At 63.0% G+C, this 17,918-nt stretch overlaps 1 protein-coding gene across 10 annotated transcripts in view; it reads right to left on the bottom strand.

Annotated features, from left to right (window-relative positions):
* MORN1 (MORN repeat containing 1) overlaps nucleotides 1–17,918 on the bottom strand; it is a 52,519-nt gene that overhangs the window by 6,945 nt on the left and 27,656 nt on the right. For 9 of the 10 annotated variants that reach the window (XM_074377655.1, XM_074377651.1, XM_074377654.1 and 6 more), the window contains 2 exons: nucleotides 6,248–6,396; nucleotides 6,040–6,113 (listed from right to left, as the gene is read on the bottom strand). In XM_074377655.1, the coding sequence (XP_074233756.1) occupies nucleotides 6,040–6,113; nucleotides 6,248–6,396 (223 nt within the window). The remainder of the gene's footprint in view (nucleotides 1–6,039; nucleotides 6,114–6,247; nucleotides 6,397–17,918) is intronic. The other variant, XM_074377647.1, reaches the window with a different exon arrangement.

Raw genomic sequence — 17,918 nt, 5'->3', positions numbered from 1 at the left:
TGCTCTGCAGGAGACCTGCTCCTCGGAGAGTCCCCAGTGCTCTCCCTGGTGACAGGGTCACACGCCAGGAGGCTTTCTCAGCTGAGGGGCTGCACGTGCCAAAGCTGGAGGGCACTGTGGGTGTGGGGTGGGGGTGGGGGTAGGGGCACAGGGCACTGGAGGGGGGGCTGGGAGGCAGAGGGGCCCATGGACTTTACCCTGGTCCTCATGTAGGGATTCTTTGGGCCATTCGAGAATCAGTAGCATTTGCCTACAGCCCCGTGGGCTGAGCCCTGGCTAGGACACAGAGTGGAGGGAGAGGGTCCCAGAATTGGCCCTCAGAGGCAGCTGTGGTGCGGGGTAGGCTGGAGAGGCAGGCAGCCCTGGGCCTTTGCTCCATTGCAGGGGAGCCAGTTGCTGGGGTGAGCCTCGCCCGTGGGGTCTGCCCGCTGTGGCCCGAGCCCATGCTGTGCTCTCTGCTGGCCCTGCTTTGCTGCACAAACCAGGCTCTGGCTCCTCACCTGCCAGGCCTGCCGCTGGGGCCCAGCGCACCTGGTGGGGCTGGTGTCAAAGACAGGACCCCACTGACCCTGCTGACACCCACCCAGAGTGTCTCTGGGTCGGGCGGGACTGGCTGGGGTGGGCCCCCGGGTCCGCGTCCTGCCCCGAGAGCTGTCCTGGACCCTGAAGTGGACAGGGGGCGGCCGGCAGGTGGGGAGCCCGGGATGCAGGCTGGATGCTCGCTGGGGCAGCCTTTCAAAGCGGACAAAAGCCTGTGTCTTAGGTGCATGGAGGTCACCGCGCCCCTGCGAGAGGCAGGCATCAACTATCTGTTCAAGGAAGAGATTAATCAGCTCTGTCGGTCGACCTGATGACTGGTTAACGACGAATCACCGAGGTCCTAATTAAACCCACTTGCCCCGAGCGAGCAGGCGGGGGGGGGCTCTGGCTTGTCTCGGGCGAGGTCGAGGGCCGATCGCCACAGTCACAGGCAGGCCGCCGTCCTGCCACAACGCGTGCATTCAGGGTTTCTGGGGGACTGCACCGAGCCACGTGCCCCCCATCTCTCTGGAAGTCTCGTGTGTGGCGGCGGCGGTGGTGTGTGGGGGACGCTCGCGGCCACATCTGTGACATGGAGCCCGCCTCCTGCAGCTGACACCCTCCATCACTCAGGGTCTGACAGGGCTCTGTGTCATGTTGTGAAATTCCGTAATATGCCAGGAATGTCTCCGCAGGAATGCAGTGAGGCCTGCGGTGAAGACTGCGCTCTCCCGGGGAAGCCGCGCTGTGCGGGGCCGCCCTCCGACCTCCAGGTCCTGGGTCTGCACCGAGCGGCTGCCCCAGCCCCGGGCCGTTCGTCTCCCTGGCTTTGGGGGGACAGGCTCCCCTGACTGCAGTGAGGCGGCAGCTCAGGAATCAGACTTTGATACAGTGAAGAAGCCACAGATGTGGGGAAAACAGGGGGGCCAGGGCCCAGCCATTCCTGGGGAAGAGACGGTCAGCCGGGCCCCACCTCTTCTGCGACCCCCCAGGACCCGCCCCTCCCCTGTGGGCCACACGCGGGGCCCTTCCAGCCCAGCTCTGCGGGTGGGTGCAAACCCTGCCTTGCTCCGCCCACAGGGCAGGGGTCTGTGATGATGGGCCCCAGGACTTAGCTGAACCGGGGCCCCTTCCCCGGGTAGGCATGTGCCCCATCCCCGCAAGAGCAAGAGGTGAGGGTGTGTCTGCTGGAGGGGCCGGGACCTGGGGGCCGCTGGCAGGGCTCTGGGAAGGCTGAGACCCGCAGGCAGAGGGTGCCAGTCTGCCCCAGAGGGACCCCTTGCCTCTATTGAAGTCCCTATTTTAGGGACCTCAAAGGTAATTTTTCTTTGTCAAAGAAGATATTTCAGCATTAAGCCTGAACGTTGTCACAAAAGGCAAGTGGCTCCTCCTGAACACGCCCCCTCGTTAAGGGGAAAAAGACCCCCTCAGCTCCAAAGTCACAGGGTGGTGTGTCGCACTAACCTCTGGGGGATGGAGAGGCACCTTTTCAATCATTCCTGTTGTTGGAGCCCCCGGATGGTCACGGTCGGAGGAGCTAACAAGTGGCCAACGTGCAGTGTCCTGTGGTCACCAGGTGAGGATCCACAGGGGGCTCGGGGGCTGGAGGGCAGGGAGGTGGCTGCTGTGTGCAGGGCTACTCAGGCTGTGGGCACGGCCAAGGCTGCTCTGAGGGGCCCGGTGTGCCCTGGGCCCAGCCCCGCAGCTGGCCACCTGGGCGCCTTCTGCGGGGACAGAAGCTGAGGAGTGCTGGCCTGTCCCGGACTTTGCTCAGGTCGCCCCGTGGGATGGCAGCCACCTGAATCCAGCTGTTTCCCCATCCTGCCTGGGCCTTGGGGTCCAGCACTGAGAGGCCAAAACCTATATGCGAGCCCAGCGACTCCGTGGTTACTGCCAGGTGTCAGATGTCACTAGGCCACCATGTCCGAAGGCCTCACACTCAGGCTGCTGGGAACGGGGTTTCAGGGGAAACGGAAAGGTTTCCGGCATCACCTGCTGCCAGCCTGGCGACCAGACGTCAGGGCGAGGGCTCGGCTGTACCCTGCCAGGCACGCAGGCCACCGTTCCCGGGTGAGGAAGCCATCCACATACACTCCCATCTTGCTCCGAGGATAACTGTTACACCTTGGGAGCCTCGCCTGCAGCTGTGTCTGCCAGCTGGCCCGAGATTCAGAGCGAGTAGGGACGCGGTCACGGCTGTTTGTAATTAGCTCCTGTCAATACCTGCGTCTTTAGCGAGAAGGACCGGACGTCTGAGATGAGTGAAAACCCCTCTCGGGTGCAGGGCTGCGTTTGCTGGGAGGGAAGAGTGGGCGGGGAGGGCCTGGCCTCGGTGGCCCTGGGGGGTTTCGGCGGGGCCTCGGTGGGGTCTCCGCCAGCCTCAGGCTGTACCAGGAGTGACCACTGGTCTGTGCCTTCTGGGTGCCACGGGGTGAGACTGCAGGCAGCCCCCTTGCCGGCCCCGCCCAGCCTTTGCCTGTTGGCCACCTCTCTCTGGCCACCCCTCCCTCCAGGGAGCTCACTGTAGACCTGGGAGGCAGATGGATGTAGAATTACAGATGGAGACTGGGGCTCTGCCTAGCCTCGATGGACTATGGACGGAGCGGCCCTGCGGTCTCTGCGTTTGCCGAGGCAGCCTGGGGGCGGGGGAGCCAGCGGAAGACCCGACTGGCTCTGCACGCACCTAAGCGTCCAGGTCAAGCCCTGCAGGCCTGTCCCCCGCTGCAGAACCAGGGGCCCCAGTGACGGCGGACGGAGCACCCGGAAACCCAGCTGTCTGTGCGACGGTGCCATGGTGGCCCTTGGAAGGGGAAGGAGCTCAGAGCCCGCGAAGACCCACTGGCCACAGGGCGCCTCGTCCTTGTGCCCGTGCCCCACCCACTGGGTCCGTCATTCACAAACCAGAGTCCCAGCCCATGACCTGGCTGCCAGGTGGGGCCTCGCAGGGTGTCGGGGGAGCTGTCCCTGGGCCCCATTCACCCGGGGGCCAGTTCTGTGCAAACACCCTGCCCCCCCCGAGGGGGTGCGGACCCAGCGGGAACCATCTACCTGGCTTCTCGCAGATTCTTAATGCAAACCTGACGCAGCCTCTGAAGGCCCAGGTGCTTCCCATCTGGCGGAGGCGGCCTGGTTGCTGGGAGGGGCAGTTTTTTGAGGAATCCAGAAAGTGGGCTTTCTGGGTCAGGAGCCAGGTTTGGACACTGGCACAGGGTGCCGGTGTCCAGACAAGTGTAAGGAGGTGGCAGGGTGGTGGTGGGGGTCATCAGGGTGGCCACACCCCACGTTCCTGGCCAGAGGCCCCGGGGCTCTTTCCCTGGGTGGGGGCAGAGGACCACACCCACACGCAGAGGGGCAAGGGGACTCGGGCAGAGCTGGGGCCCTGGAAGAAGTACGAGGCCAGTGCCCCGAGGGCAGTGCTGGACGGCAGGGACGGTGCAGGGTCTGAGGGTGGTTAAGGACCCGGGGCCCAGGAGGTGGGCTCGGGGAAGGCCACGTGGCCAGGCCAGGGCTTCCATGTCTATGCGTGGACGTGTGTTTAATCAGGGCAGCTCCAGGCCCCATGGGGGCCTCTCCATCCGGGGCCCTGCCCCTCCCCAAGTGGGCCCCCGGGTCAGTGGAGGGGGGATGGCCGTGAGCTGCGGGAGAGTTCACGGTTAAAAATATCTCCCGCGTTTCTATATTCGGACAAGGAGCTCCGCTTCACTGAGATGGGCTCCCTGGGGGAGAACGGGCCGGGCCTCCCCAGGCCGGGCCTCCCCCAGGCCGGGCCCGTGGCCTCCGCCCGGGACTCCCAGCTTGCAGGGAACACAGATGTGGCACGGGGCAGTCGCACAGCGTACACAGGCCTCCCTGGGCTGGTACCCCCAGCGGAGGACTAGAAACCCCTCAGCGGAGCTGGCAGGCTGGGCCCTGTCTCGTTGGAGGAATCGGACAGCCAGAGCCTTCTTTTTGCTGAAATCAAGACACTTCAGCATCGACCTCAGCTGCCAAGTCACCACAGCCCCAGGATCTGGCGCGGGGCCTGCGCACGCTTACGTGCATTACCCTTGGGGTGCTTTGGCTCTTGCCTCTCACGCGCGTCCCCGAGACCCACACGCTGGGCAGACGTGGGAACCCTGCGCTGTGCCGGACCTTGCCTGTTTCTCTTCTTTTCTTTTTTTCAGTCTGTGCTCCTCCACTCACCGTGCAAAGCGAGCTTCCTATTTAGTTCACAAACCGCGACTCAACACGACGACACCTTCCACTGGAAGCGGCTCCTCCCGGGTCCGCCTTGAGAGTGGGGAGCCCTGCCAGCCCGCCCCACCCCCGATGGCGCCCCTGGGGCCGCTGCAGCCGCTCAAGCCGGGTGCGGGCCCTCTTCCCGTGTGCCCCGCGCTTCTTGTTTTCCTAGGGCTCTGATGCTGGGTCTGGCCCGCAGGCCTCTGCTTCTCTGTGGGCTAGTCCCCCCTGTGCCCCGAGAGGCGCCCACAGCACGCTGACCTCAGCTCCCGTGGACCCAGGAGCCTCACGCCTGGGTCGGAGGCTGGGCCTCGGTGGCAGGTGGGTGTCTTGGAAGGCCTGGCCCCTCCCTGGCCCCCGAGGCTCCTCCCTGCCACCAGAGGGGCCGTGCTTTCCCGTCCCATCCGCCCAGGGACTGGGTGCCCTCGGGGGGAGCAGTGATTTTGCTCAGGGTCTGTGGCCGAGTTGCCAGCACCTCCTGCCTCCAGCCCAGCCCTGCTCTGCCGCACCTCACAGTTCTACCCGCAAAGGAGACCCCAGGTGGCGGGGGCACTGGCGGCTCCGGGAGGGGTGAGGTCATGCTCATGGCGCCAAGGTGCTTGGGGTCTGGGTGGGAGGTGAGGGTCAGTCCTGCCTGAGCCCCGGGGCTGCGTGGCTTGAAGGTGCTCCCAGGAAAGCTTCCCCCAAATCCAGCCTTCCTCCGCAGGGTCGAGGCTGGAGGAGTGTGGCGTCCCCTGGCCTCCCTGTAGGACCACACAGCCCTGTCCACTGTGTCAGGCAGAGACCCAAACTCAGCTGGGAAGAGCGGAGAGGGATGCTTGGAGACGAAGTGCCAGCCACAGTGCCCGCCCTCCTGCCCGAGGGGCCTGGTGCCCGCCCGGTGGGTCCTCCCAGCCCCTGTCCACACACCCAGTGTCCTGCAGGCCCCAAGAGCGTTGAACAAGGCCCCTGTGGCCACTCTGCTCCACGCCTGTTGGGCCTGGCTGAGCGAGTCTCCATGGGACAGCGTGGGACACAGGTGGGGCTCCGCTCGGCGGCCCCCTCCCATCAAGGCCCTCGGTGCAGGGACATCCTCAACCCGGCCACCACTCCCTGCTCCCCAGGCCACGGAAGCATGCGGACTCCGGGGCAGGCTGAAGCCTTGCCCTCCACGTCCGTGCCTTTCCACGTGGGGAGAAACCGGCCAGGTGGGTGGGGAAGGCCCCCCTGAATGTGCACACCTGGGAGGCCCCACCTGTGGCGCAGCTGATGGGGCGGCCAGACCAAGCCCCCAGGTGCCCTGAGTGGGTCGACCTCTCTTACCTGCTGCCTTCTGGCGAGTCCTGCGCTGTGGGCGTCATGTTCCTGGGGCCCAGCCCTCCGGGCCGGCTGCTTGCCTTTTAGGAGGGGTGGGCGAGGGGCGGGGAGAAATTAGAGGCTCCCCACGGTGCCCCCCTCCCGGCACCCCCCATGCACTGGCCTCAGTGTCGGGCAGTGCAGCTGAGCCCTGTCGGGGGTCTCCCGCCCCTACCTCGTGGAGGCTGTCCAGGAACAGGATGGGGTGGTGCTCAGGCGGAGGGGCGCCGAGGCAGACGTCCGAGAACTGGGCATAGCCTCGCTCCACACGCTGACAGTCCTTGGGACAGGGGGTCTCGTGTCTCCTGGCTGAGGGGTGAGCGGCTTTCAGAAAAGGGAAGAAAGGAAGGCCCTCTAAGTGTCACGAAGCAAAGGCCAGGAAGCAGCTTTCACGTGGCCTCTCAAGTGAGACTTGCATGGACGGCCACATGGGCCCCGGGGGGGCTGGGGTCCTGGCCCTGCTGCCCAGAGTGCTGGCCACAAGGCCACCTCCAGGGGAGAGGCCAGGCAGGGGCAAGGCCGGGCCTGGTGTAGACAGCAGCTCTGTAGCCAGTGTCCTTTGGGGTCCACAGCCCCTTGACCCCTTTGTCTGGGGTCCACCATCAGGCCTGGCAGGCGATGCCCTGGGGCAGGGGGGTCTCCTGAGGGCTGAGGCCCTGGGTGTCTTGGCCAGGCCTGGACAGGCCCCAGGAGAGAGGCCTTGAGCTCAGCCAGGCAGAGCCCAGCGCCCTCTCTAAGCAGTGTGACCGGAGGACTTTCCCATGGCCCGGGTGATGTCAGGCCACATCCGTGCGAGCACAGAGCTCAGGAGAGCCTGCAGCCGTCAGTAGGCCTCACAAGGCAAGACCCTGACAGTCTCCAGCGCCACAGAATGTCAGAGGAGTGGGCTCAGCCTTCTGCCTCTGCAGCGGGCACCCCCACCGGGACCCCTGCCCATCCTGGCCTCCCCGTCTCAAGGTGTGAGGATGACAGGAGCGTTCCTTCCTGCAGGCATGTCCCCAGGCTCCTTCCGCTACCCCTAGGCAGCCTCAGCTGCCCTCCTTCATCTCTTATGCACAGGAGGCGGCAGCTGAGCCGGGGCGGGGCTGGGTCGTGGCGCTGGTGCAGGACCACCCAGACCGACGCAAACATGTGCCCCTCAGGCCCGCTCTCCTATGGAGGCTGGACATCCAGGCTCTCCTGACCAGCCTGTGTCCCCAGGGTCCCTGCCTAGCCCACATACACCAGTAGGGCACACACGTTAGCAAAAGCTGGCTTCGGGGAGGTGGCTGGACACTCCTGCCGGCAAAGTCCCCCTTGGAGGGTAGGGGCTCGGGGTCAGTGGAGGGGGGTCTGTCATTCGTGCTCTGGATGGGGCCCTGGGGCCTCAGCCACTAACAGCCCTTCCCCAGGGCCCACCTTCTGCAGGGAGAGGCGGCTATGGGCCCCAGAAGTATTTCCAAATTGCAGGCGGGGAATTATTTCTCTCGGAGGTGTCTTAATCTCATCATTATGACACATTATACAGAGGAAAGTCTTTCTGTCCGCAAGGACGTTCTCCAGCTAACGTCCTCCTGCCCATTAGCTTCTGCTGCCCTCCCACTATTTACGTCCTGGGCAACAGCGGGGAACCGCGCTGCTGACGGCACAATTTCCATTTTTTCATGCACCGCCGGTTTCCACGCGGGTTCCAGAGGAGCTAGCTTGGCCTGCCTCTTTTATCGACACCGCTGGACAATAAAGACCCCCGTGCTGTGTCCTAACAGCCCTCTGAAAAGGTGACCACGCTGGCCCGGACCCCAGCCGGAGCTAGAACTTGCTAAGGCCTCTGGTTCCTGCTGGAGCAGCAGCTCCAGACCTGGGATCAAAAAACGCCCTCTGGGGGCTGGGAACCGGGTGGGGACATGGAAACGCATCTGGCGTGCAGATCAGCGCACATCCAAGCCATGTCCGCCGGGCTCAGGGCGGGGCTGTTGAAGCAGCCAGTCCTCCTGACCGTCATGGGTGCCGAGCACTCAGGGGAGGCTCTCAGGGAAACTCGTGGCGCCTCCTTGGAGCACAGGTGTGAGTGAGGGGGACCAAGGCTCAGACGGTGCAGTGGGAGCCTCGGGCGCTCCTGGGAGCACATGCAGCGCTGAAATCAAACTGATGGAGTTGGCGGGGAGAGGACTTAGGGAACCCGATGGTGGCTCAGGTGCGCCTGCAGCTCCCAGCCGGGAGAGCGGACCCTGGGACGCACCATTCCCAGCCCAAGGGCAGAGGCAGCGGCGGCTCCAGGACTCTGTTGCAAGGGAGAGAACCCAGCACAGACTGGCTTAAACCCCAAAGGCAGCTGTGTCTGCAGCCCCAGGCACATTTGGCCCTTAGCCTGGGTCTGGGAGTTGGGGCGCGCATCTGACCCCATGGGACTGCCCTACGTGGAGGGGAGGGGGGTGGGCAACAGGGCAGCCTTTGGAGTCAGGACGACCTGGACACGGGGTTGGAGGTGGGCCTTACTGACCACGGGCGCCCATCTCCACAGACGCGTGCTGCCCACACTGCGCTGGGCTGCTGACCGCCTCCTGCCATTTCCACCAGCCTCACGTGCTTACTTCTCAGAGGGAACCCCCAAATCTGCCTGGCACCCACCCAGGCCCTTGAGCCAGAAGCGGGGGGAGGGGCAGCCCCATTGGTCCCCGCGCTTCCTCTGGTCTCGGCAGCAGCACCAACTCTGTCTCAAATGCATCCGGATCCACCGTGCCCACCACGTCCCCCGCGGGCCCCAGCACTTCCCCCTACGCCGGCACTGCCTTCTGGGACTCCTGGGTCCTCCCTCGCCCTCAGATCTGTTTCCCAATATCCCCCACGGAGCCAGGCCGCTGCCCCCACTGTCCCCAGAACACAGTCCAGCCTGGCCAGGTCAGCCCCCTCTGGCCACGCACGCTGCCCTGCTCCTTGGTCACGCTCCGTACTGCCTCCTTCGCCTCTTCTGTCTCGGCTGGGTGGTGGCTTCCTGGCTCGTCCAGTTGGACAGCCAGCTTCTATTTGCTCTGCATGTGTGACGTCCAGACAGGCTGGCCCGCCATCCCTGGCCACCCCATCCTCAGGTGGCCTGTGTGTGGACTGCCGGGCGGAACGTTTGTGGGCTGGGCGCCGTCCAGGCCTGGCTGGAGACAGGCTGGGGAGGCAGCACGGCGGCCTGGGGGCGCTTGACGAGGCCGCAAGCCTCGTGGGGATCTGGGGGTTCCGGATCAAGACGTGGTGCTCAGCAGGCCCGGGAGAGGCCTGTCAGGTCTCTGCCTCCCACTGAGAACAGCGGCTCTTTAGTCTGCCATGGGGGCTCCGTCCATTCGTGCTGCATCGCGCAGGGCGCTGGCACGGTCAGTACAGGCTTCTCCGCATTTGTGGAGGTTCCAGGCCCCCCATGACCACGGCCCAGCATCCCCCGCCCCCGACGTCAGGGGCTTGCTTGGGCCCCACCCTGCAGTACACCCACCCTGCTCCGGTGTCAGCGGCCATAGACAACCTCTCTCCCTCTGTCCCCACTGGCCGCCCTCCCTGGCCCCTCTGCTGGACATCCAATGCCTGTCCTGGGCACACCTGGCCCTTTCTCTCCTATCCTGCCCCCTCCTTGGGTGGGCACCTCACTCACCGTGGACGTCAGCACTGTGTTTACCCAGAGGAGCCCCCGCCTCCAGCGCCCTGCAGACACTCCCACACCATGGGGCCCTGGGTCCCCCAGGCCTGTTGCCGCCCCTCCTGCAGCTCAGTCCCCTCTTGGTGAGGAGCATGGGCGATGGTACTGGTCTCCCGAGCCCTCTCGGTCCCTGTCCTTATGGGCGATGCCATGGTCACCATGTGGGGGTCCAGGCCACTGCCCAGCCTCTCCGCCTAGCTTGGCTCTCTGGTCCGCTCCTCACACGCCATCTAGCACACAGATTCACACTCAGGCGCAGTCCGTGCTGGCTGCAAACTCCTGTTGGCCTCCTCTCGCATCCCTGGCTGCCACCAGCCTCAGCCTCCTGGACGCCGGGCCCTCCAGCCTCTGCTCACGCAGCTGAACTGCGAGGCTGCTGTGGTGCAACGGTCCCTCGTCGGCCCCTGCCTTACCCTGTCCGCCCCGCTGCAGACCTGGTCCCCAGGGGCCCAACCGCACTGGAGGACCCCCGACGTCCGAGAACAGACTCAGCCACAGAGACACCGCTGGGCACTCAGGGAGGCCCCGGCACTGCCACGGCAGAGCCCCCCCCCCCCTCAGGAACGGGACAGCCGTCCTCCCGCTGGGGCTTCCTCAGGCCGAGTGGCCACTTCCAAGCGCACCGGATCCTGGCGGAGTGCACCAGCTCTGCGTCTGGGCTGCGGGGGCCTGAGGGGGTGCCCCCAAGGGCCAGAAATGTCCCATGTCTCCTCGTGTGCCCAAGGGGACAGTGTTCTCGGGTGATCATCTTGCCTTGGCCTCCGGGGCCCCTGGAGCTGCTCCTGGCCTGTTTCTGGGGTCCCCCAGCCAGAGCGGCCCACCGGGAGGCCCCTGTGAGCCGACGCTTGTCCTCCGCTCCCGCGAGTGACTTCTGAAGCCTTTATGTCGATTTTAATTACAGCAATTACAGCTTTATCAGCAAGATAAAGGTCACTATGCTGCCTCCAGAGAGAGGAGGCCGAGCCGGCCAGGGAGATCGGGCAGCCTGACCTCTCTGGGAGGGAAAAGCCAATTAATTATCTTTTTATAGCCGATTCAATTAGACTCCCTAATCACCTGTGTAGGGCATTGAGGCCAAGGCGGAGAGACCTTGCTGTGAATAAGGCCGGCGCAGGCCCCGCAGCTACCGTAAGTGGCCGCTGTGGGCCCGGGGCCTCGCCGGCTCTAGGCCCAGTTGTTTCCTCCAGTTGCCAGAATCAAAACCCTGAAACGTTATCAGCCCTGAGGTGAGAGCCCGTCCCGTTTGTGGGTGACCAGACACCCGGCAGACGCAATTAGCAAGGAGCTGTTTGGTTAGAAAGATGTGGGGGGACACAGGCACCTGGGCGGTCAGTGAAGCAGAGTGGTCCATGCTGGGAGACGCGTGGGGCCGTGGGCCCCCTGATGGGGTGCAGCATGAGGGCCGTGCGAGGCCAGGTGGGCACCCTCGGGCCCCTTCTTGAGCTGTCCAGGCCACCAGGCCAGGGCTCCGTCTGGGCTGCATGCCAGCCCCTCCCTCCATCTGCCCAGTGGGCAGACATCCTCACGGTGGCCTGGGGTCTACCCTGGAGGGTCTGCAGGCAGGAGAGAGTGTGGGGGCATCTGTACCCTGGCTCCCTCCCCACCAGGCCACACAGGATGGGCCTGCTGTCCCAAGGACCCCTCACCCATCCCAGTCCTGTCCCACTGACAGGAGTCGGGAGTTAAGTCCGGTGCCTGCAGCCCATCTGGTACCAGGAGATGGTCCAGGCCAAGAGGAGGGAGAAAGTCTGCAGCTCCCTGTCGTCTGAGGCAGCATCTGCCTCAGCAAAACCCTGCAGGTGGCTCCTAGCAGGGATGGGAGTAGATGGGCCACTGTCCCCGAGGCATGACAGGACATCTACCCAGGGTCCTGCCTCCTGACCCCACCTGGTGCCCTCCAGACAACGCAACCTAAGATTGGGCCGTGAGCGTCCTTTGCCAGGTTGGGGTTGTTTCTGTACAGAAACACAAAGTCAGGATCATTTGCCGAGAAAGCAGGAAGCGAGTGCTGATTTTCCCACCCGATGGACACCCAGGTCTCCCTGCCTGGCACCTCATGCCCCGCGGCTCAGCTGCCTCTCGCCCTCAGGGGCCCAGTCCCCATCCCCCTTTCATCCAGGCCTCTGAGCAGGCGTCTCCCCCAACCTTAGCCAGACTCAGGGGCCTCTTTCATCTCCTCCTGGCTCTTCTCCACCTCCAAGGGCCCACGTCTGCCTGGGCCTCTCTCCAGCATCCCTGCTGCTCACCACCACCAGCTCCTCCAACCCCAAACACACTCTGCTTGGGCCTCCTTCCGAGCCTCCTTTGGCTGATGCTCTGAGGATTGAAGCCCGCTCCTCCTGTACAGCCCCTCCTGACTCCTATGACCTCAGTCCTTGGATGTCCTTATGACCATGTCTGCCTGCTGCATCGCCCTCACCACCCTCACTGACCCCAGCATACCTGTCATCATCATGACCATCATAGCCATGATCACCACCATCATCGTCATCACCACCACCACTATCACCATCATCACCACCATCACCATCACCACCACCACCATCACCATCACCACCACCACCACAATCACCATCATCACCACCATCACCACCACCATTACCATCACCATCATCACTATCATCACCATCATTACCATCATCACCACCATCACCACCACCACCATTACCATCACCATCATCACCACCATCACCATCATTACCATCATCATCACCACCATCACCACCACCATCACCACTATCACCACCATTACCATCACCATCATCACCACCATCACCATCATTACCATCATCATCACCACCATCACCGCCACCATCATCACCATTGGTATCATCACCATCACCACCACCATCATCACCACCATCACTATTATCACCACCATCACCCTCGGTATCATTATCACCACCACCACCATCATACCATCACCATCATCATCTCCACCATCATCACTGAAGTCACCACCAGAACTGTTCTCACCTCCACAGAATGGTCACTCTGCACTCTCCAGGGGCCGGATCCTTTGCTAAGCTCTTCCCATGCGGTCTACACACACCTGACCCTCACCTCAGCCTAGAGGAGGAGCTGTTGTCTCCCTATTTACAGAGGAGGAAACTGAAAACGGCCAGCTTTAGCCAAGGGGCTGTGCTGCTTTGCAGGCACCAGTGGGGTGGAATCAAGTGTGCCAGATCTTGTCTTAGAAGAGACCACAGGACTGGGCCCGCACATTCCTCAGGCCCCCCTGCAAGAGCACCCCTTCTCCACCTTGGCCCTGTCTGTCTGTCACGCTGCCCACACCTAGGGTGGAGATACAGGCTGAGAATCAGCCCCAGAAACAGAAATTCACCATGCAAGGAGACATAATGTCTGTAACTGCAGGCCCTCTTTCCCGCCCCTGGGTGAGTTTTAGTGTATTTTTTTATTAAGAAATTCTCAAATTCGAGAATTTCCAAAGGTGTGTCTCCTTTCCTTGAACCAGGCCAACAAGGGAACCCATGGCCCAGCTTGGACGAGGAGGGGTGGGCACGGCGGGCATTTGGAATCTCCGGTCCCTGTGGTGGGCAGTTTGGGTCAGGGACGCCTGGCAGAGCGAGGTTCCCGGGCACGTGGGCCCTGGCAGCCACATCTGGCTGTGCTCAGCAGATCCCAGCTCTGGGGCCCCTATCCTGCCCTTTCCCTCCCTTTTCCGAAGCACAGAGAGTGGATTCATCGTGACGCCATTGCTCCCATTGGCCCACGTCCTTTCCCACCGCGTGTTCCTACAACCCAAGTTTTCTGTCGCTGCCAGGAACCCACCCCAGTCCCGTCTTTTCTAAAAGGAGCGGCAGGGCCCGCACACACCTAAGCTCAGCTAACAACTCCCGCTTTCGGGAAGAGGCGCGCAGATGCATCCTGCCACCTCGAGGCCACGCTGCTTTGTCAGACCTGCCTCCCGGCGCCGAGGAATGCAAAGGGGCCTTTTCTGCTGGCAGACTGCCAAGACTGGGGACAAATTTGGGGTTCTTTCTGTGTCTGTTTCTGACGCCCCCGCCCACTCCCCACCTCCAGAAGGCCCCCTGCCAAGCTATTTGTACACAACCCGGGAGAACGAGGTTGGGCACACTGTGCACAGGTGCCAGGAACCCCGGAGAGGACTCGGCTGCGGCCACCAGCCCCACGGGGATGAGGCGGACAGCCAGCCACACCCGCGGGCTCGGGAAGGTGCCCACTGACCCACGGTTTCCCATCTGTCCCCCAGCCCTCGGCCAGAGACTGGAAAGCAGCTGCTGGGCCCTGGGTGTCCCCTACCTGTTCACTGCTGTCTTCAGCCCATTCTGGGTGGGAGGAGTCTGGGGAGCTGGAGCCCAGCCCCGGGAGAGGCCAGAGGACGTGGGCACTGACACTGGGGCCCTCCAAGCTCCCGCGGTGACGCGTCCTTTCACTTACTGGGAGGTGCCGTTTCTGAAGCTGCCGCTTTGACGATGTCTGCCCTTGGGCTTCTTGGATGGCCCTGGGCGGAGGCCTCAGGGGCCACGACGTGGCCTGAACTGGGGCAGCCAGCAGCTGCTTTCCAACGTGAGGCCACCTGCGGAGGGCGGCCAGCTGGCAGAGGAGGCCCGGCCTGGACGGCGCATGGGGCCTTGCTGGGGCCACGGCGGAGGCCTGGGGCCTCCAGGAGCAGGGGCTCACGTCTCCGGTGGGATGGAGTCAGCCTTGGGCTGGGGGTTTGTGCTTCTCTTAGCAGAAAACTCGTGTGCCCTGTTCTTCCGGAAAGAATGTGGCTGTCTCTAGGAGACCACCCGGCCAAGAAGCTCGCGGCTGGCGCGTGGGGAGTGGCCGAGGTCACGGCTCTGCCGCTGGCCTCCTCTCCTCGCTCGGGGCAGGGCTGGCAGGAGGCCCTGGAGAAAGGAGGGAACCAAGCCGGCAGGCTGGCTGCCACTGAAAGGCAGCGGTTCCGAGGCTTCAGGAGAAGACCTGCGGGCTCGCCAGCCAGCTGCCCGAGGCTCTTCCCCCCCGCACCTGGGGTCAGGACTGGGGGCTGTGATCGCCTCTTCCCCGCGCCTGACCCTGCGTGCGAGCACACACGCACACCCACAGTCCCACATGTGAGTGTGCACACCACTCACGCTCATTCGCATGTAAGGCCCAATACACAGTCTCCCACGCCCTCGTGCACATGCACACACGCGTACAGAGACTCGCCCGGTGTGTGCGCTCACATGCACATAAACACGCCCACAAGTGCAGGCTGTCAGTCCGGGGCCACCCCTCACTGGCCCCGGGAACCTCCTTGTGGTGGTGCCCTGCCAGCCCCTCCTCCACGTCACCCTGGGCCAGGCCTGCACCACTGCCCCCAGAACAACAGCGATCCCCAAGCTGACCCTCCCAGGCACCTTCGGACGATGCTGTGGGTAGACTCAGCCTCCCTGACAGTGACTGTGTCCTGGCCCTCGCCTGGGGACCTGGATAGGTCCGGGTGCCTTCCTAGCCTTCCGCCCTCAAGCCCAGCTGGAGCCATTCTGGAATGACAGGGGCCACACCCTGCACCACCAGACCCCGGTGACCCGTGAGACGCATCAGCCAGCAGAGGCCTCTCAGCGGTGTAGGAGTCTGACCCCAGTGCTGCATCCTGGGTTGTCCCTGGGACCTGCAGGCAGCAGTGTGGCCCACAGAGGAAGACTGCAGGCTCTGTGATGGGGGGTGATACAGGGAGAGCCCCTGGGATGAGGCCACAGGCAAGCAGGTGCTCAGACCACAGAAGATGGGGAGCCCCACTGATGGTACTCAGGGAGGCGGCAGAGGGGCTGACGTGGGGGTCCCAGGCACCGGGCCAGGCAGGCACTGCGCCATCTGAGGCGGGAAGCTGCCAGCAGCCAGTGGCCGACTTTGCACCTTGGTCCCATCTGAAGGAGCTGGGGAAGCAGATGAAGCCACCATCCCTGACTGGTGGCAGACGGCCTCGATCCTCAGGGTCACAGGGGCGAGAGCCCCCTGAGCCCTTGCAGGTAGGGTGTTCTTGGTATATCTGCAGACTGCCAGGCTCTTGGCCACCTCAGGAGGCTGCCCACCGTGTCCCCCTGTGGACAGGGCTCCGAGGCCATGACCAGGGTGCTGGGAGGAGACCAGGCTGGAGCTGCATTGCTGGGAGGTACATCCAGGGCACCTGCTGTGCAGTGCCCACTAAGGACAGGCCAGACCTCGGCTCCACCCGTCCGCCTCCCTTCTTCTCTCCCCATCCTGTGGTTCCCACCAGACGGCTGCCAAAGATCTGCCATCAGGGGCTGGACAGTGTGGGTATCTGAGGCCACAAGACACACAGAGAGGCTGGTGCGTCATGGCTCTTATCCAGGCCCCAGACCAGGCATCCAGCCCCGGGGAAGGAGGAGATGGCGGTGGAGGGGGGTGGTTCCCAGCAGGCCCTGGGGGTCAGGCCCCTCACAGCCCTGCTCACCTGCTCCCAGACGTGCAGGGGCAGAGGGCCAGGGGTCCAGGAGAGCCTTGGGGGAAGGCACCCCCAAGGCCCCGGCTCCCAAGAGCTGTGGTCTTGGGGATCCTGTGGCCCCCTCTCCTCTGACGCTTTGGTTTCAGGCAGACACCCCCCCCCCCCCCACCTCTGAGTTCACTCCCATCGTGACCCGCGGCTTTGGCACTGGAAGGAACGCGGTAGGTATTTTTTGACACTCCTCTGGGACTCTCCCTCTAGCTGGTGTGATTCCTGAACAAGGAATTTACAGCACAAATTTTCCTTTAAAAATATGGACCCTTCATGCTATTCTGCCACAATTAAGCACAGACGATAAACATTAATGCCTGTTATCACCCCAAGAGGCGGTGAAATTTCCAGAAGTTCCCTGCTACCCGTTTTGTCACTTTTATTGGCAAGATTGGATTAGCGGCAAAGGGCACCTTGATTTTTAAAATCATCTTACAGTTGTGGGTGATTCTTCATGGATCCCAGCTGATGAATTCTCAGAACCATTGTTCAACAGTGAAAAAGAGGAGACACTCAGATCAATTGGGAACATTTCAGGGGAGGGTTTTGTGCACTAAAAAAAGGCGACCTGAGGTTCCCCTCACTGCTGTGGCTTTTTTGGGTTCCCAAATCCAGTTTACTGGGGATTGTTTGACGCCCCCGGGCTCAGCCAGCCCTCCAGCGGCCCTCCAGCAATTATCCGCACCTGCATTAGGACTCAAGGGGCTTCAATTACTCGGGGGTGCGGGGCCCCCTGCAAGGCAGACACCCCACCGACAGCAGTGAACATAAAAGGTCCTGCTGTCTGAAGCGGTGGGTGGGAATCACAAAAGGGTAAGGGGCTCTGCACGTGGAGTCAGCGTGCTTTGTTACTAGAGTCTGGGCGCTACGATTTCACCAAAACAGGGTTTAGAGTATCTGGCAACAGTCAGTGACATCGCCTTCTTCTCAACAAACAGCGAGTCGTCTACTGGGAAGTTGAAGACACGTAAACGACTGAAGTATTCCTCATCAACAAAATAATACAATACAGAGGTTTGAATTCCGTGCTGCTGCCATTAGGCCTTTGGAGAGAGAAAGCATTTTCTCTCCCCATCTTACTTATCTGCATAATCGGGGGCCAAGTTTTTAGAGGTTTCATTTTCTGAATTGCCCCTAGGATGGGGGAGGAAGGCTGCCGCCCGCTGTCCTGCAGGTTCAGAGCACCTGGCCCCAGGCGCTGAAGGCCTGCCTTGTGGGGTGGGCTGTGGGGACAGGGCTGAGACCCCGAGGCGGGGGTCTTTCTGGGACCCCCTCCTTGCTGCACAGATGCAGGCTTCAGGCACCCGTGGTTCTGAAACAGTGATGAGAGGCCATGGATACTTTCGTCCAGAGAAGCCTGGGGTGCAGGGGCACCGAGCGCCTGCAGCAGGACCAGGCGGCTGCCCTGCCTGCTGGGCTCTTGAGAACAAGTTGAACTGGACAATTGCTTTAAAATATAAGATGTCACCTGCTCTGCTCTGATTTTAGGCCAGCCTCACGGGATGCTTCTGCTCTGAGCCTGCGTCCCTCCCCGTCTCCCTGGGCAGGCCAACTTCCAACATCCAACCTCCAGAAACCCCTAACCGCTCCAGGGTTTGAACCTGAGCTCGTGCTCCAGTGGCAGGGGGCCGGGTGGGAGGCCCCAGCAGCTCACCCCGACTTGCAGTAGGTCCTCACCTGCACCTGGGGCCACACACCTGCACGCAGCACCACCTCTGGGGG

The sequence above is a fragment of the Camelus bactrianus genome, chromosome 13, assembly GCF_048773025.1.
Source record: "Camelus bactrianus isolate YW-2024 breed Bactrian camel chromosome 13, ASM4877302v1, whole genome shotgun sequence".
Lineage (NCBI taxonomy): Eukaryota > Metazoa > Chordata > Mammalia > Artiodactyla > Camelidae > Camelus > Camelus bactrianus.
The sequence above is the reverse complement of the archived record's forward strand: the minus strand, read 5'-3'. Positions and strand labels throughout refer to the sequence as shown.